At 33.1% G+C, this 19,608-nt stretch overlaps 1 protein-coding gene across 3 annotated transcripts in view; it reads right to left on the bottom strand.

Moving 5' to 3' along the window:
• The window catches only part of UNC13C (unc-13 homolog C), a 744,253-nt gene that overhangs the window by 51,672 nt on the left and 672,973 nt on the right, over positions 1-19,608 (bottom strand). For all 3 annotated transcript variants that reach the window (XM_074294550.1, XM_074294552.1, XM_074294551.1), the window contains 3 exons: positions 14,745-14,868; positions 12,554-12,610; positions 2,587-2,667 (listed from right to left, as the gene is read on the bottom strand). In XM_074294550.1, the coding sequence (XP_074150651.1) occupies positions 2,587-2,667; positions 12,554-12,610; positions 14,745-14,868 (262 nt within the window). The remainder of the gene's footprint in view (positions 1-2,586; positions 2,668-12,553; positions 12,611-14,744; positions 14,869-19,608) is intronic.

The following is a 19,608-nucleotide window of genomic DNA, read 5'->3' as shown; positions in this document are numbered from 1 at the left end:
TTTTGTAGGAATAAATACTGCTGTGTTTGAAGGTAATTAATTTCTTGTTTATATACTTCCAATAAAACCAAATCTTTTAACTTTGTATTTCCTTGTTTCTTTATGTTTGACCTTCTTTCCTCACCAAATGAGATAGCACATGCCTGTAATTTCTATTCTAATGTTAAAGCTGGTAGATTGAACTATGCAGTTGTGATCTGTATGGCCTAAAGTCAATAATTAGTTATTTGCCCTAAGTCCAGCACTCTTTTATTTTTTGGGGGGGGAGCCCTCGGAGCAAATATCCTCCATTGCCTAATGTATGGCCCAGGTCATAAATTAGAGAAGGTCAAAGCTTTCTTACTCTAGTAGTGGGATCTGACCTATGAATTGCTGCTGTGCTTACAGCCACTGAAAGATAGGGAGATCAAATCTTAAAAAATAAAAAATAAAAATAAAATGCTTCCTCTATCCCAAAATAAGACTTTTAATTACTTATAAGGGTAAAATTGTAATAGGGAATTTACATATTTAATCACATATTGCAACTGCTGCCACCACTTCACAAGACTGTCACCTGTAACTATGTTTTACAGTGTACAACATGAAAGAGCAAAAATCAAACTCTTTAGTGTGCAAAGTACAAAACTGAAGCTACAAGCTGACATCTTTGTGAACAAGTCTAATTGTTATGCAAGCTGATTCCTATTTTAATGCATATCATATGAATATCTGTTTCTACTAAATGAGAAAATTTCTATTAGCTGGTAAGTAGCCTGTAGGAATAGTGCTTTGCTGATCTGGTCATAAATCCTGCACAATAGATGCCTTCAGCAATAACAATAGACAAACTGGTGCACTGCAAAAATAGAGGGGAAAAAGGAAAAAAAAAATCTTATTTTCAAATAGAAATCTTTCTCCAAAGTATACTTGTATATATGTATGCGTATATAAACAAGTACATCTCTATACTTACATATTTTTATGTTTATATATCTGTACATATGTATTGTATAAAAAAGGCAGCCTTAGAGTCAGGAACACTTGGATTCAAGTATTGCTTTGGACACTTACTTCTTTTTTTTTTTTTAACTTTTTATTTTCAAAACAAATACACGGATAATTTTTCAACACTGACCTTTGCAAAGCCTTGTGTTACAGATATTTTCCCCTACTTCCCCCCACCTCCTGAAATCACAACTTCTTAGGACTTCACACAACTCTCTAAGCCAGGGTTTCTTATCCTGGGGTCTGTGAACTTAAAAAAAAATATATATATATATACTTATATATATATATCTATATCTATATCTATCTATCTATATATATATATATCTCCCTAACTATATTTCAGTATAAGTGGATGTTTTGTAACCATACTTTAAATTTTTTATTTTATGCATTTAAAACATGAGGAGTTCAGAGGCATAGACTTAACAATATGATAAAGAGATTCCCCACCTCCCCTTAAAAAAAAAAAATCCCAGCTCTAACTTGCAGAACAGGTGCTTATCTCTACTAATAGAGGATGTTTCTTTCTAGAATTCTCTATAATAATGAAATGATAGATTTGGACTGCCTTTTGATCACATGATACATGTGCACACACATATGTAAGCCTTTTTGTTTACTTTTAATAAAAAAATTATATATTAAATTAATTTAATTAAATTATTTCCTCAGTTCTATTCTCAGAAAAAAATAAAAGATAAAAATCAAATGAAAACAAGTTGATACCTGAGATTTAGTTTAAGACAAAAAACTTTCTTGACCAATTCCTATTTTGATACTTTATCCTGGCATGATAACCCAGGACTCTTGAAGAGTATAGTAATGAAATGTAAGCTCTTCTGGGTTCAATTATGATAAAAAGGATTCCAAGTGAAGCAACATAATTTATTAATACCTGCAGACTAATATAGTTAAGAATGCAGAAACATATCAACAGTTGGCCAGCAATGGTCAGTTGGTCATTGGTTGCCAAAATTTTTGGCTAGGGTGATGTATAAAATACAATTTTTAAAGACCTTCACTTTAATGGATTCCCCTTCTGTTTCCACAGAGGGAGCCATGGAATGGAGGAAAAGGGGGGGCAGAAAGTGTCCAGAAAATTCTTCAAACATCTATAAGCCTTTTCTAGACATAATTTTTAGCAGAATAAATGTGAAACCTTTGTTCAACCAACAATGTTTAACTGAATCTCTTTACTAGATACAAAGAGAAAGAATATTCATAATATAGTGCTTCAGTGCTTTAATTACATTCAGTATATGTTCTTATATTGATAAGGGAGTGCATTGATAGTTTTAGAAAGATTTCCAGCATCCCAGGATAAAAAGCAAAAGTAAACCAAAATACTCAATTAGTCAGAAGCTTTATTGCTCTGAATTTTGGTGTTATGCATGTTTTTATTCTAAATATGTAGACCACCCATATTTCTTGCAGTGTGACATGGAGATTAAAGTGTTAAGGATGATAGAAAGTATGTGGTGAGGAGTAGGGGGGGAAATACTGTATTTTTAAGGAAATAATACTATGTAAATTAAGTTAGCTTCTTAGAATGTAGCCATAGTCATAATATGTGTGTAGGAAAATACAAAACTGTACCTTGATTGTGGCCAAGACTACTTCCATAACAGCACACTGTCTTAGGGTCAGACCCTTGGCTTCTTCTCGAATCATGTGATCCTGAAAAACAGGTTAACATTTTGCAATGAAGTAAGTAGTTTCATTCATTTGGAGAATATTTTCCCTTCTCTTCATGCATATAGTCATAATCCTAGTTTAGAATTTCATTGACTCTCATCTATCTGGCAAATTAACCCCTCTTCCTCCTCAAGTCTCTCACATCTCATACCAGTCATCTGTCAAGATAATTTTTTTAACTTAGATTTGACCACATTTCCCACTTTCTCATGAGCTTAAATGATTCCCCCTTTTTCCCCCAGAATCTCTGTTTAGTATTTAAAGTTTTTCATAATCTGGCCCCTTCCTACCTTTCTAAATTTCTTTTCTACTTTTTTTTTTCTCTTCAATACATTGCTAACCAGTTACATCAAGTGTGTTTTCAGTTCCTACTACTTGCCATTCCATTTATTGTCCTCATATCTTGTCAATAACTGTTTCCCATGTGTAAATGTCTTGCTTCTTGATTTCCACTTCCTAGTTTCTCTGGCCTCCTTAAAAATTCAGTTCAAAGCCCATCTTCTTCAGGAGGCCTTTCCTGGTAGTCTTAACTTCTTGAGTCTTTCCCCTGTCAGATTATTTCTATCCAATCTGTATGTATCTTGTAAGCTATTTACAACTTCAATCATGTAATGAAAAGTAAATTTTTTGATAGCAGGGACTATCATACATGTTTTCATTTAAACCTACAGAATTTACTACCATGCAGGGCATTAATACATATTTAATAAACATTTGATGACTAGTTTAACAAATTTATTTTAAAAAATTAATCTTGGGAATTATGCAATTTATCCTCCTGGATGTTTAATTTTCTTATCTATAAAATGGGTGTAATACCAACACTTTTTTTTTTTTTTCCTGGAGGCAATTGGGGTTAAGTGACTTGCCCAGGGTAATACAGTTAAGTTAAGTGTCTGAGAGCAGTTTTTTAACTAAGGTCCCTGACTTCAGGACTGATACTCTAACCACTGCATCACTTAGCTGTCCCAACACCAACACTTTTTACCTAGCCCATTGTAAAGAGCAAGTATTTGGGGAACTACAAACATAAATCAAGGAACTTTCTTTTTATCTTCATGAGAACTCAAGTGAAGATGATCCAAAAACTACTATAACTTAAAGTATTAAACCTTGTTGCCTGAGGTTCAGAGAGTAATTTGCCTATGCTTAAACAGTCATTAAGTATAATATATAAGACTTGAACACAGCTTCCTGCATATAAGTGAAACTACTTGACTAATTGCACATTGAAAAAATATTATTATTATTATACTTTATTCATATGGGCAAATATTAATTGCAGAAAATATCTTATCATATATTATTAGATATTATTTGCATAGATAATTATTATTTTTTGAGTAGAAAAATAATTTCAAGATACAGATTTAGTTATACCAAGCATTGCTTTTAAATATTTAGTTTTATTTTTACTTGTCATTTGATTTTAGTGCAGAAATAAAAGGCTGAAATACTTTTCTTAAAAGTTCCTCTAGCTAATTTGTCAGTGAAATTGAGTTGTAATATCATAGAATTTAGACCTAGAAGGTACCTAGAGGTCATCTAATCTAAACTCTCCTTTTTATAGATGAGTTAGTGGAAACTTAAAGATATAAAAATTTACAAACAAGGAAACTGAGACACAAGAAGATTAAAATCCTTTGGAAAGGAGTTAAGGAGTGGTTGATTTATGCTATAGATCATAGCTAATAATTTTGGTATATAAACAAAATTCTTCTTTATACTGTTTTCTGAATCCTTTATCATAATTAACTTTAATATAAATTCCCAAAGGGTTAGCCGAGCATTGGGTCTACAAAAAAAAGGAAAAGAAAAGAAAAAAGGATATCTCTATATCTTTATTTCATTAGATCTCATAATAAGGAGAAACATTGTACTTAAAACCTATCATTTTGTATCTTTATGAATAAGAAGATATTAATGTTTCAGAATGACCATTTAACATCCATATTGTAAAAATATTTTCCATGCATTTTGTTAACTCAGTGATCTCAAATTTAAAGAAAAAGGGTTGTTTTGATCAACCCTCCTAAAAAGGCAAGCAAATTATATATCTATATCTATGTCTATCTATTTATATTACATATGAGAATAATAATGAAAAGTATTTTGGTACTTTTATACTAAAATTCATAAATAAATTAATTTCCCTGCATCAAGATACAGTGGATAGAAAGCCAGCTTTGGGGTCAGGAAGACCTAACATACTAAGCAAACAATTCTCTATGATTCTAAATGATAGAGACTTCATTGATCTGCTTTGGTACAAGGAGTGTTTCCATACAATTCTCTACATCAACTACAGAAATCATAGATTCAGTCCTTATCTCTATCCCCTAATTCAAGTAGATTTTTGAGTTGATCCCCTTTCCTTCATCAAACTTAACTGAGTTTGGACTGTATTAGTCATGCATTTCCCATAAATTCTTATCAATAATTTATTTTAGTGTTGTTGACCAACACAATATTTGCTTTAAAAAATATTGAACTTGTATGTAGCACAGTCAATAAGAAGCTTCTGAAGAAGAAGCTTAGAAGTGAATTATTGGTCTAATAAAAACCTGGCCCAAGAGGCTCATGTAGATTGTTACTGCTGCCCTTCATACCTCCAGGCTCCTGTAACTAAATTCATCTGCAAAAGAGATAAAGCAATATTTCTTAGAAATCTGCTTAGGGGATATTATACAAAAAGACTATCTTAATGTGAACAAAAACCCACTGAAAGCCAAAAAAATTTAGGTTAAATGCAATAACTAACTGATCTTGATTCTAGAGGACAGATAATGAAGTATACTTCCATTTTCTCCAAGGAGAGAACATAGACTCCAGATGTGGAATGTGGCATAGATTCTGATGATGACTTATGGGAATGACTTTCATTTAGCTGGGGAAAGGTCCTAGGAAATGATTCTATTGTGAAAAAAAAAAAAAACAAAAACAAAAACAAACAAACAAAAAAAACTTTTAAAAACTGAGGTTGTTTTTTTTTTTAGATAGAAATTTTGTTTTATTAGAATATATTTTAGTGCTATAGTATTTATGGGATGAGATTAAAAATTCTTCCTCAATATAATGTCATCTCTTCTGAAGAAGGATAATTTTTCCTTGTTATTCTATGATATATTCCTCAGACTCTTTATTATATATTAAATACATAATTTGCTTGCCTTTTTAGGAAAACTGATCAACATTTATGCCTTCTTTAGTTTGGAGTTACTGAATTAAGAAAGCATATCGAACATATTTTATTGTGTGTATTTTAAATGGTTATTTTGAAACATGAATTACTATCTTATCTGTGAGATAAAGTGATACAATTTAAAAGCAAAAAAAAAAAAAATCACTTTTCTTCTGAGTTAGTCTTATTGACATCAAAGTATTTTAATTAAATAATTAATCAGGGGCAGCTAGGTGGTGCAGTGAAATAGAGCACCAGCCCAAAGGTGGACCTGAGTTCAACAAATCTGACCTCAGATACTTAACACTTCCTGGCTGTGTGGCCATGGGTAAGCCACTTAACCCCGATTGCCTCAGGAAAAAAAAAATGGAGTAAGAAAAGAAGTTGGAATTAAAGAATTAATCAGATAGAGCTTAATGCAAGTTTTTAGATTTTTTTTTTTTTTTTTTGGCTATAAAGTTGGACATCATTGACTATCTCCCATCTCAATTTCCTCTGTTGTACTGAATAATGCTGTTAAATGTTTTCTAAATGTCAGGTACTGTGTGTGCTAATAAGTATTGGGAATATAAATTTAAATAAAGGAAAGTTCCTGTCCTTGAGGAATTTATATTCCAATAGAAGAAAACACTATACAGAGAAAGGTAGTAGTCCCCATTCACTGTGCCTTCCTATATTAATGCAAAATTTAATGCAGACACTTGGTCAGATTAAATCTGCACTATTGCAGTTTAGAATTCCCAAACTCAAGAGATACACCAGCCTCAGCCTCCTGGCATTACCAACACATATAATCAATCATATCTAGCTCTTTGGGTTTGCTTTTCCTTTAAAATTTCACTGCTAACTATTCCATTGCAGGTTGTCATCATATCTCAACTAGATTATTATAATGTTCTCCTAACTCGTCTCCTTTTCTAGAGCTTTACCCCACCTACAATCCATCCTTCAGATAGCTTCCAGAATAACTTTCTTAATGTATAAATTTGATTATGTCTTCTTCATGATAAAATGCCCTCGTTCCCAAATGATGAGCAAATATCATATAAATTGGCACTCAATGTCCTCAGGATCCTGCCTCCATTTGACTTTTCCAACCTTATTGAATGTTACTCTACTTTTGGATAATCCACTGTTATCCAATTTTTTAAGGGTTTTTCTGTCTTTATCCTTTGATGTATACCATTTGTTATTCCCAGTGCTTACTTAGCAAAATAACAAGTATATAGTAATACTTAATAATTATGTATTGGCTGACTGATAAACTTTTTTTTAGGAATAGTCTTTCCCACATCAGTTCCTGCTTCTTTTTTGAAAATTTTCTTGAATGTCCTATCTACAAGAGGTCTCTTTTCTCAAGTTCCCTCCCTTGCTGGATTTGGACTTCTTATGCATTTATATTTTACTTTGTGTTATATACATGTATATGTGCTGTGTGCATACATATATTTGTTTCATCCTCCATATTAGATTCATCCGTTTAGCCTATCAAGAAGTATTTACTAAATCCTTATATTCCAGGCACTGTGCATTGTGTTATGTATACAAAGAATGAAGTAACTGACCACCAATAATAGCTTATTTTCCAAGAGCTTGCTCCCTTTGTTGAAGGAAACACACACACACACACACACACACACACACACACACAAAACACACACATATATGTATATGCAAAATAAATATTTACAGAATATAAACACAAGGGACTTTGTTGAGTCACTATTAAGGGGATCAGGAAATGTTGAAGAAAAAGGATGCATAAAGTGGCAGCATAATGAAATGAAAGAGAGGGATTTTTTAAGGTAGAAGAAGATTGTCAGCTTTGTGAAAGATGTTCTGTGTCTTGTTCAATTCCTGTGCTCTCAGTGGCTAGCATAGTACTTTTTATGTGATGTGAGCTTCATAAATGTTTGTGAAATTGAGTAGCTCTAAATGTGAGAGAATAGTTTTGATTCTTTAGAATGAATGATCTATGTTATATATTTTGTAGCATTTTCTTCCCCAAAGAAATGGAAGCAGGGAGCAAGTTACAGCTAGATGCATTGGTAATTGGAAATTGTGCAATGAAGCAAATTCATCATTTGGTAATATTCATAAAAACACTATTATTACCAATCATAGAAGCATAGCTCTTACAAATACCTATTTGACATAAAATTTGACTAATAATATTTTAAAGACATAAAAATGAAATAAAAAACAAACAAAAAGAACTTAACTAAGTTCAATTAAGAAAATTAAAAAAATAAAGACAAAACCCAGCCTGACTAGTGTGACTAGTACCTCTTACTCAATCTTGGAGAATAGCAAGAGTTTAAAGTTTGCAAATTAATCAAGGACAGGGATTCTGGCCTCTTTATGTCCATAATTCCTCAAAACCTCATGTAGTGATTAGCCCTTGGGTCTTGCAATTGAATTATCCTTTAGATCCATTTTTATATCTCAAAGAAGTTTCTTCTGTCAAAAAACCTATGTTCTTTGATGAAACCAGAAACTAGTAACAAGGCCTTTCAATCCATAGAGACTGTCCAGTTGAAGTCAGATTGAACAGGTAAGACGGCTGTATTTTAAAAAGATAGCAGAAAGCCTTCTTTTGTTAAACTACTTCTCTGGATAAAGAGGGATAAAGAGTAATGAGTAAGATCCCTCAGGAATCTCAGGACTGCTCATATCTGCTCTCTTCGTAAATGACACAAAATGGACACATTGAAATATTTTTTTATGAATGATGCTAAACTCTCCTAGGCAGTAAAGAGATAAATTAGTAGAGACAAATAGCTGTATAGGTCAAGTGAACAAGAATTTATTAAGTGCCAGCTATGTGCCAGGCCTTGCTAAATAATAGACTACAAATAGATTTTTTTAAACCCTTCTTTCAAGAAGTACAACATCTAATGTTGGAAACAATATTATATAAGAAATTAAGAGGATAAGTGAAAGAGCCAAATAAATTTTAACCAAGGCACCAAGTACATATTCCCTAGTTTTTTTTTTTTTTGTTTGTTTTTTTAAGAATGCTAAACAATTTAAAATGTTTAATTATATTCTATCTAACTATTGATTCCAAAGTGATAAGATGTCTAATATCTCACTGGTGACTTAGTTCATGTCTTGAAGCAGTAATGACCTTGTGGAGACATATGTTCCTTGTCTTCTTATGTATTAACACAGTTGAGGAAAAGTGACCTACTTCAAGAATCAGCAATTAGGTCATCATTTCTCTAATAGAGATAATTTTGTCCCCTCTTCCCCCCTCATAGAAAACATTTCTACTGATGCTTTTTCTAAAAAAACCCCATGGTTTATTATTTCTCAATTATTCTCCTCCTTCTTTTTAAATAAAATAGTTGAGGAAAATGAATTAATTCACTGGGCAAGTCTGAGAACATATGCCTTATTCTTCTACTCTAATCCATCACTTTTCTATCTGATAGGAGGAAATATGCTTCATCATTTTCTGATGCATTAAAATATTCCTTGACATTCTTGTGGTTATTATGTTAATTATTCTTCTGCTTACTTATCTTCCTATTCTATTACCATGTATCTATTCTATATTTATTTATTAAAGCTTTTTATTTTTCAAAACATATGCATGGACAATTCTTCCACATTAGCCCTTGCAAAACCCTGTATTCCGATTTCCCTCTCCCTTCCCCCACATCCTCTCCTAGATAGCAAGTAGTCCAATTTATGTTAAACATTGTAGAAATATATGTGAAATCCAATATATGCATACATATTTATACAATTATTGTGCTGCACAAGAAAAATCAAATCAAACCAGTAAAAAAAAAAAAAGGCAAAATAAAATGCAAGCAACAACAAAAAGAGTGAAAATACTATGTTGTAAACTGCTCTCGGTTCCCACAGTCCTCTCTCTGGGTGTAGGTGATTCTCTTCATCACTGAACAATTGGAACTGATTTGAATCATCTCATTGTTAAAGAGAGTCATGTCCATCAGAATTGATCATCTTATAATCTTGTTGCCATATATAATGGCCTGGTTCTGCTCATTTCACTCAGCATCAGTTCCTGTAAGTCTCTCCAGGCCTCTCTGCATTCATCCTGCTGATCATTTCTTACAGAACAATAATATTCCATAACCTTCATATACCACAATTTATTCAGCCATTCTTTAATTGATGGGCATCCACTCAGTTTCCAGTTTCTTGCCATCTCAAAAAAGGCTGCCACAAACGTTTTTGCACATGTAGGTCTCTTTCCTTTCTTTAAGATCTCTTTGGAATATAAGCCCAGTAGTAACACTGATGGATTAAAGGGTATGCACAGTTTGATAACTTTTTGAACATAGTTCCAAATTGCTCTCCAGAATGGCTGGATCCAGTTCATAATTCCATCAACAATGTATCAGTGTCCCACTTTTCCCACACCCCTTCCAACATTCATCATTATCTTTTCCTGTCATCTTAACCAATCTGAAAGGTGTGAGTAATATCTTACAGCAATCTTAATTTGCATCTCTCTGATCAATAGTGATTTAGAGCACCTTTTCATATGCCTAGAATCTATATTTTTAAAATATTTTCATATGCTCATATTTTATCCCATATTTAATTTTTTCTTTATATATATACAGCAACTAGCATGACATCTGAAACATAAATATTTGTTAACATTCAATACTTTACTTGATATCAGTTTACATAACTTTTTTTTTAAGATTTTATTGCCTAGCCTATGGTCTTCCCCTGTAGCCTGTTTTCCAGCACACAGTTTTTAGGGGCTTCAGTATTCCCAGTGACCTTGGCAACATGACCTTATAATATATCATTTTTCTCAGTCCCACAAACCTCTTTGATTCTTCACTAGCCACACACTGACATAGTGTTTTTATATAGTAACTCTTACTATGTTTTATGATTATCGACTCTCCAGACTTTGAAACATCACACTCCAACCACAAATTCTCCCAATCTCTCCCTCATATTCAACCTAGTCTTTATGACCTTCATCCCTATTTTTCCAGTCCATCTCTTCCATTCTGGTTTCATTTGCCTCCTTATAATGTTTTGGCATGTCTGCCAATTATCTAACCGCAGTAAAATCTCTAGAATAATTCATATTATTGCTTTTGACATTCCTAATCTTGGGATCTTCATTCTGGATCACAAAGAAATTCATTTAGCCACTTCTAACCCAAAGCTGCTTAGTGAGGATTAGCTGAAAAAAAATCATGAAATCCAACTGTTTTCAACAATTAATTGATGATGAATAACTTCAATTTGGCCTTTGCTGCTGCTTGATGATCCCAATCTATTTATTTTCTCTATCCCACACTGTGAATATTCTATGTTTTTCTCTTTTGGTTACCATATCTCCAAACCCTCTACACATCTGTAGCAGAAGACTTAGCTACCTACTTTCCTGAGAAAAGAGAAGACACCTGCTATGAATTTCCCCAGTTCTATCCATTCTTCAAACTGTTTCAGTACCTCACATCACCTTCTTATCTTTTTTTCTGGGTTATCTCATTGAGGACATAGTTTTACCACTCATCAAGACAAATCCATTACTTCCTACTCTTGCTTCACGCTCTTTTCCCTCTAAGCAATGTTGAATACCACTTCCAGAATTATCTTTAAGATAAAAACAACATACTAATGTCTTTTTTCATATACATCATGATATTTCTGAAGGTAGAAGAGTCTCCCATCACTCTGTTCCTTCAGATGAACTTAAAGGAAAGCAATTTGGCAAAAATACAAAATATCACGACTCATCTACTAATGTATACATCATTCAGCTTTAGTAGTCCTCTGACTTTGTCATCAGTAAAGTGTGTTTCTTTTTCTTTTCTCCAGGAACATTTATTTTTCTGCTTCCTTTTAGTATTCTTTTAGTTTACATTTTTAAGTTATTGTATATAGCACTTCACATTCTGTTTTTTTTTATTCTTCATTAGTTCATGCAAACAAGAAATTATGTTTTTTAATGAATATTTCTTCTTTCAAGGACTTCACTGTTTGCCTGTAGACTACAGAGTGAAGTTCAAAATCTGCTATTAAAAGTCCTCTGAGGGGCAGCTAGGTGGAGCAGTGGATAGGGTACCAGCCCTGAAATCAGGAAGATCTGAGTTCAAACCTGCTCTCAAAAAATTAATACTTCCTAGCTGTGTGACCCTGAGCAAGTCACTTAACCCCAAATGCCTCAGGGGGAAAAAAGTCCTCTGAAATCTAGTATCACCTGGAATTCCTACCCTTATCCTAGATCATTCTCCATTTATGCACTGTGACTTCTAAAATGTCTCTGTGCTTGAAATGTCCTCCTACACTGTCATCATCTGTCAAATTTATGCTCAATCTTAGATGCTCTCCTCTACTGCTATTTTCTACAAGAAGTCTTTTCTGGTTCCTAGCATGAGTGATTACCTCCTTCTCGGACTTCATATAGTACTTTGTGTTATTAATCTAAAATGCAATTTTGTTATATAATTATCATATAATATTGTATGCTATATTTTTCTTTAAAAGCCTCTTATTTCCTTCCCAGATATTAATATCTTTGAGAATAGGGTTTGAGTCTTATCTAAATTTGTATCCTTACCCTCCTCATACTCCACCATCTAGTACAAGGTTCTGCACATATAGGTACTTAATGATTTCTTTTTTTCTAAGTCCGGTTGTTTTAGGGCTAGTTAGATTTTCATTTAATGTTCTTACCTTCAGTTTAGATAGCTGTCCAAGATCTTTAGCTGCACTGAAAATCATTTGGGGTCCCTAAAAAGAGAAAGAAAAAAAGTTAAGAAACTGCTCTTTTTAACACAGTAAAAATGTGGTCATTGATAAAAGAACAGTTATGCTCTGTCTCAATTATTAAAAGTTCTAAAGTTTTACAGGGTTATATCAAAGTTAGTTATTAAGAGCATTGTGGCAGAATGTTACAATGGGAAAACTTCTGATTGACCAAGAATTGAGTTTGAATCCAGATTCTGGATTCAATGGATTCAGTTCTCATGGAGCTACATGAAAAAAAATATATGCCAATTACTGTTGGAGAAGAGATTTACTTGGGTTTTTTAAAAAGAGAAAATAAAGGTAGGAATATGTAGGTAAATGCTGAACAAAAAAATTGCATGTGGTTGTTCTTAATTATAATATACATGAACATTTTCTTCATCACTTTCTTAAGTGACCAAGGGTCAGCAAATTGTGGGCAAGCTAATTTCCATAGCCTATTTTAATATTGAACTAAGAATAATTTTAATATTTTTAAAGAAAATTTTATCTCATAAAAGGCATAATTATCTCATGAAATGGGAAACTGAAGTGTTTTCACATTTATTTGTGGCTTGGAAAATAATATTTTTCAAATAATGTGAGATGCTTATACTGGAAATTAGCTAAGACCTTAGTTAAATTTATTAGTCATATGACTATGGGCAAACTCTTTTATCCTCTCCAAATTTCAAGTTACTTTTCTATAAAATGAGAATAATATTTGCAATAAGAACCTCACAGGGTTGTTGTGAATTTTAAACTTAAGAATATACAACATTTTTGCACATATTAAAACACTATGTGTTTTTCTTTTATTATTACACATATTTCAAGTGCTAGGCACTGTTGGACCTTTATTAACACTAAGCTACTAGTTGCCAAGTATGCAAACTATATTATACTAAAAGAATCTGATAGTATTGGAATTTCCTGTTTTGCTTTTTCACATAGAGAAAGTTTGGGTCTGTGGGATTTATGATTTGTGTTTGTGGTTACTTGCTCAGCCCAGTACCTATGACCAGTGTTTACAGTCAGGAGTAACTCTAGTCTCATACCTGTCCCTTGTGCATCTTTGTTGGCAATAGGTAACTCCTTCACACCTGCTTTTTGATGTGCTTTAAAATGAAAATATTACATTTCTCAAACTCACCAAATAGGTCTGCATCATTAACCCAAGTGGTTAATGCACCGTTAACCCAACATTTCAGGACAATTTAATCATTCAGAAAAAGCCAAGGGCATAAGAAGGATAAAGAGAGTATACAAATCTTTTTCTGTCTCTGACTCTCTCTCTCTGACTCTCTCTCTCTCTCTCTCTCTCTCTCTCTCTCTCTCTCTCTCTCTCTCTCTCTCTCTCTCCTCTCTCTCTGTCTCTCTGTCTCTCTCTCTCTCTCTCTGTCTCTATCTGTCTCTCTCTCTCTTTCTCTGTCTCTCTGTCTCTGTCTCTCTCTTTCTGTGTCTCTGTCTCTCTCTTTCTGTGTCTCTGTCTCTCTCTGTGTCTCCCTTCTTCCCTACCTCTCCCTCTCCAACCTTCCCTCCACTTACTTTTTCTCTTTTTCCTTTGAAAATTTCTATTCTTTGAGGGGAAAGGTCTGGTGGGATATATTTTTACAACCAAATTTGTTTCCTGTGCATGCTTAATGAATAATAGCCAATATCTGCATAATGCTCTAAGGTTTGCAAATCACTTTATATATGTTATCTACTTGAGCCTCATAAGTACTCTATGAGATGGATAGTATAGATACGATTATTACCTTCATTTCATAGATATCTGAGTCAGAAGTAAAATAAATTCATTAAGTTCATATGGAAAACAATGTGGGACAAGACTTTGTAAAAAATTAATTTGATAGCATCACTCAGTTTATAGGGGAATATAGTAACAGTGAATCCTTGGACAATATTCATATTAAAGGGATGCATAAGCACACAGTTTCTTTCCAAATGGCTATTAATTAGATCTCCAAGGAAAAGTGCCATTAATATTATCAGTGTTAGGAAAAAATTTCCTGGATCAGTGTTTTCAGGAGACTGGTTCATGAAGGTTTCTTCAAATTCCAAATTGTTCAATTAATCAAAACACTTAAAAGTAATGTTTGAAATACATATATTCCAGAGCTGAATTCCTTACTGTTTGATCTGTCAAAGGAGGAAGAACAATCTGCTTTTCTATTTTGTTGAGGACAAGCTTCCACAGTTCTTTCAAAACCCGCTTCAACACTGTCTTTTCACAGATTTTCGCAGAGAGACTTAAACTGAAATAAAACCAAGACATTCATTTTGAAATTTCAAGTTAAGACACACGTCTCTTTAAAATCAGGACCTTGGGATATTTATCCACCTGATTTCTCAATTTCTTCATGATGTATATGGGACTATAAGTTGAAGTTTGGAAGAGATCTCAAAGTGTATCTAGTTCATTTCTCTTGATCTTTCAGATGAAGGAACCGACATTGGGGAATGACATGTCCAGAGTTGGACAGATAATGACAAAGGAAGGAATGAAACCCAGATCTCTGATCCTAGATTCAATGATCTTTCCACTTTTTTACTTTCAAGGTCATACAAGTAATACATGCATCCTCTGATTAAAATTCCCACCCCATTTTCATTGCACAATACTTTTATATAATGAAAAACATGTCTAACTTATCACATTATGTGTTTAGTATAATATAAACTCATTACACATTTTTTTCACTATTAATTACTTCTGTAATGAATAATCAGACTTCAAAAACCAAAGGAGAATCCTGTAATTTTCAAGTAGAAAGGATTCCTAGTAGCCAGCTACTATAATTCATACCTGATAAGAATGTACATTTTAACATACTGATAAGTGGCCATCTTGATTCTTGAAAGATATTTTCACAGAGTGGAAACATATCATCTCCCAAGGCACCTCATTTATTTCACTCTTACTAGAATTTTGTTTCTTTGAAGTCAAGCATAAATTGACTTCTTCCCATCTTTTAAATATTGTTCTTGATTCTGCCCACTGGGATAAATAATTTTAATCCATTTCCTACTTGAAAGACAGCCCTTCAAATACTTGAACACAGAAATCCTGTCCATCTCAAACCTTTTCTACCTCAGGCTTAACCTTTATAGGTCCTGATGGATCTATTTAAAGAGTACACAAAATATTCATTTAAAAACAAAATGTTTAATGATGATTGGAACTGGATGATAAAAAGAAGGATCTGGGATCTCTCAGCCCCATCTAGCTTATACCATTGAACAGTATCCATATGATTAAGCAATAATAGATGAAGGTTTCCATGACAAATAATTCCCAACATAATTCTAAATTGACAAGAATTAAATGACATACATCCATGACACAGTGGAAAACACTAAGTAATTTCTATTTTCATCGCTAGCTATCATTACATACTGTTATTTAGGAATTTTTGCTCCTTGGAGATAAATTACAAGTGACTATCTCCAATGTATGTGAAAGCTATGTGTGATCTCACTAGAGAAAGACAACAGATTATAATTCTTGATAGTTTAAATTAATTCACTATAAACTCTATTTATGAGGAGAACCACCTAAATATCATTAAGAGGATATTAAGAAGTTATAAGGAACCATGGTCCATATCTAGCAGTAACTAAAATAACAGTAACAATTTACATCTATATAAAGCCATTCTTTTACAATGTCATGCTCTCCTACCTCATTGACATATGGAGGTGACCCTGAGTTTGTTGAGGCTGTGCCAGGGGACTGTAAACTTCAGCAGTATCCCCTGAAAAAGCTTCAAATAAAATACTGGCAACAGACCATGCATATATTCTGAGAATCAGCCTAGCTAACCATGGAAAGGCTCATTGCAACTGATGATAAATTCTTTGGCCATGATAGACCATGGAGAAATAACAAGAAGAATTAGAGAATGGTGCTCAATTCTGTTTACTCCCCTTTCTCTCTCTCTCTCTCTCTCTCTCTCTCTCTCTCTCTCTCTCTCTCTCTCTCTCTCTCTCTCTCTCTCTCTCTCTCTCTCTCCCCACCCTTTCTCTTAATATTCAAATAAATTTAACCCAGACTATAAAGACACCCAGACCAAAGAAATGAAGCTGAGGATCACTCAGAAAGCAATGGGAAGATACATAGTAGATATTATCAAGCTAACATAGATTAAAAATGAGGAATAATTCAGAAAACATTGTCACACATGCCAGAGAAGTGTATAGGTAGGGAAAAAAGTGTTCTCATTTTGCAGTGAGAGTGATAGATAACTGATAGCCAACATGCTTCATTGTATCTACTTGTTATCAAGATCAGAAAATATCTGCCATTTGGAAGGGCTTTCCTAAAGCAAAAATATGAGAAGACTTCGATAAGAATCCCAAAGGCTGGGAAATCATAGGTTGTTATTACACACATACACACACACACCTAACCCTCTAACATTTAGATTGTTGAGGGGACACTGAAGTCACTCACAATCCAATGGGTCAGGGTTAACCTCTACATTAAGTATAGAGAGATGTGTACGTACATACATGTGGATACATGTGTGTGTGCAAACAAAAATTGCAAACAGATCATAGATCTGGCAGTAGAATACATCATAAAAGGCAAAGTGTCCCTGATCATTGTAGATTGGGAACTGTGATCCAGGTCATACAACTAGTTGAAGTCAGACCCATCAGACCTATAAATTCTAATCCAGCAGTCTTTTCATTGTATCTCACTTCAAATTTTCTGTATCCTATAATAATTTTATATAAGACAAGACAGAAGGAAAATTAATAAGTAGGCTGTGTGGACCTTTAAACAAGATATTAGGTCAAATCTTTAGGCAAGTGATCTATTTTAGACCTTTGTGACTGGTTTTCCATATTGGATGGGTTAATCAGGTAATTGATAATTAACTTTCATTCTAGATGGACAGAACTAGTGCAAGATTTTAAAATACTACCAATTCTTTTTAAAGCTACTATGAAGGATTTCTGATGCTGAATCAGGCAACAGAGGTTTGACTCTGGGCTCTGTGATTTACTACTTATAAAACGCCTTTATTTGCCACAAATACATGACTAATAGCAATATATTACGTGGTATACCAAGGAAAATAGATTCAAGAAGGCCTATTTAAATAATTAGAATCAAAATAAGTAAAAATGTTAGGAATGATGTTTCTGCCTAAGTAATAAGATTATAAGAATTAAATCTTATTGAATAATTCAATTACTCTACAATTATTAACTGGTCTTTTGAAAGATGAAGTATTGTTTGCAGGCTATTTGAGACAGTTGAGGAAGAATTCATTAAAAAATTCTGGTTTGAAAGAGTTTGTATATTCCCTCAACAAACCTAATTCAATGTACAATAATCCTCGTTTCCCTAAAGTGAACAAGAAATGCAGTGTGGAGTGATATTTAGATAGTCAGCCTCAGAACTAACAAGACTTGTTTTAAGTCCTAAATTGTTTTAAGTTACTCTGTGACTCTAGGCAAGTCATTTATTTTGTCAGAATTCAAGCCATGTTGCAGGCCCTTATCACCCCTTACATTTAGGCTGCATGGTACAAGTCTGATCATATCCTCCCCTCTCCTCCAGTTCCATGCATGTAAATTTAAGTGACCTTCTATAATCTTTAGGCTAGAACATAAATTCTCTGCCATGTTTTTAGAGTCCTTTATACCCCAGTCTCTTCCTACCTTTCTTACTTTCTACTCTCTAGTCATGCTAACTTTCTTGCTGTCCCTCACTCCCAACTTTAAGAAGTTTTCAGTGATCTTACTTCATGTCTTGAATTATTTTTCCTTAACCCCATCTTCCAGACTTGAAAGCCTATTTCAAGTCAGCTAAAAATCTCATCTCTACCAAAAATCTTTCCCTAAGCTATTTAATGCTGCAGTCCTTCTCTGTTAATTATTTCCAATTGATCCAGTACATTGTTGTTTGTATATAGCTTCCTATATTACACTATGAACTCCTAGAAGGCAGGCACAGTGCCTACAAAATAGCAGGTAAATTAATAAATGTTTGTTGATTTGAACTAATAAATACATCTTAAATATCTTATGTAATTTTTCACAGGGGTATCATTTCATGACATTACTTTGGCTGATACAGCGTATAGTGGAAGTGTTTCTTGTTCACAGAGAACTGAATTTCTTTCTTTTTTTCATATTTTTTTTTGTTTTTGTTTTTGGACAACTGGGATTAAATGATTTGCTCAGGGTCACGCAGCTTGTAAATGTTAAGTGTCTAGGCTGGATGTGAACTTAGGTTCTTCTGACTTCAGGTCCAGTTCTCTATCCACTGCACCGTATAGCTTCTCTGAGAGCTGAGTTTCTAAAGTGTATTTCTCTGTGAAATTCAAGCTGGTAGATCTCTACCAAAGTTTACTTTATTTTATGATCATAAATGTGCTAACAAAATGTTTCATATAATAAATATATTTTATAATTATCTAGAACTTAATTCAATTAAATAACAAACTTGAAGATGATGTTTCTTTAATTAAAAAAATCAAACAGAATTCTTGTGATACACATGTATACATGTGTGTTCACATGTATGTTCATACACATGCACATATACACATACCATGTTATATGCAGGTATATAAATATAGTTGTACATACATGTAGGTATGTATAAACACACCTATAAATGCACATATATGTGAAATGTTTTTCACTAGATATTGTTATAATTTTTAGTTTTCTTATTTTTAACCCAGGATATAGACAATAACAAACCACCTGCTCTTTTTATTTACTTAATTAATGCTGGAATTAACTTTCTCCTAGCAACTTACCATTTGACTCTCACTTTTGGTGCTGATTATTAGTGAATTATTTCTGATTCTCTGCAATGGTCATGGAGCCTTTTGGTTTCTTCTAAAAATAACTTTTTTTTTCCTTTTGCCCTTGAGGATTTTTTTAGGAGCATGAGGTATGGGCAGCTACTGTGGAGGAAAATTACTTTCCTTTCTTCTTTTTCATTCTGTTTCTAAGATTTTCCCAGTTGC

Source organism: Sminthopsis crassicaudata, chromosome 2 (assembly GCF_048593235.1).
Source record: "Sminthopsis crassicaudata isolate SCR6 chromosome 2, ASM4859323v1, whole genome shotgun sequence".
In the NCBI taxonomy this organism is placed as follows: Eukaryota; Metazoa; Chordata; class Mammalia; order Dasyuromorphia; family Dasyuridae; genus Sminthopsis; species Sminthopsis crassicaudata.
This window is presented reverse-complemented; position numbering and strand designations above follow the sequence as displayed.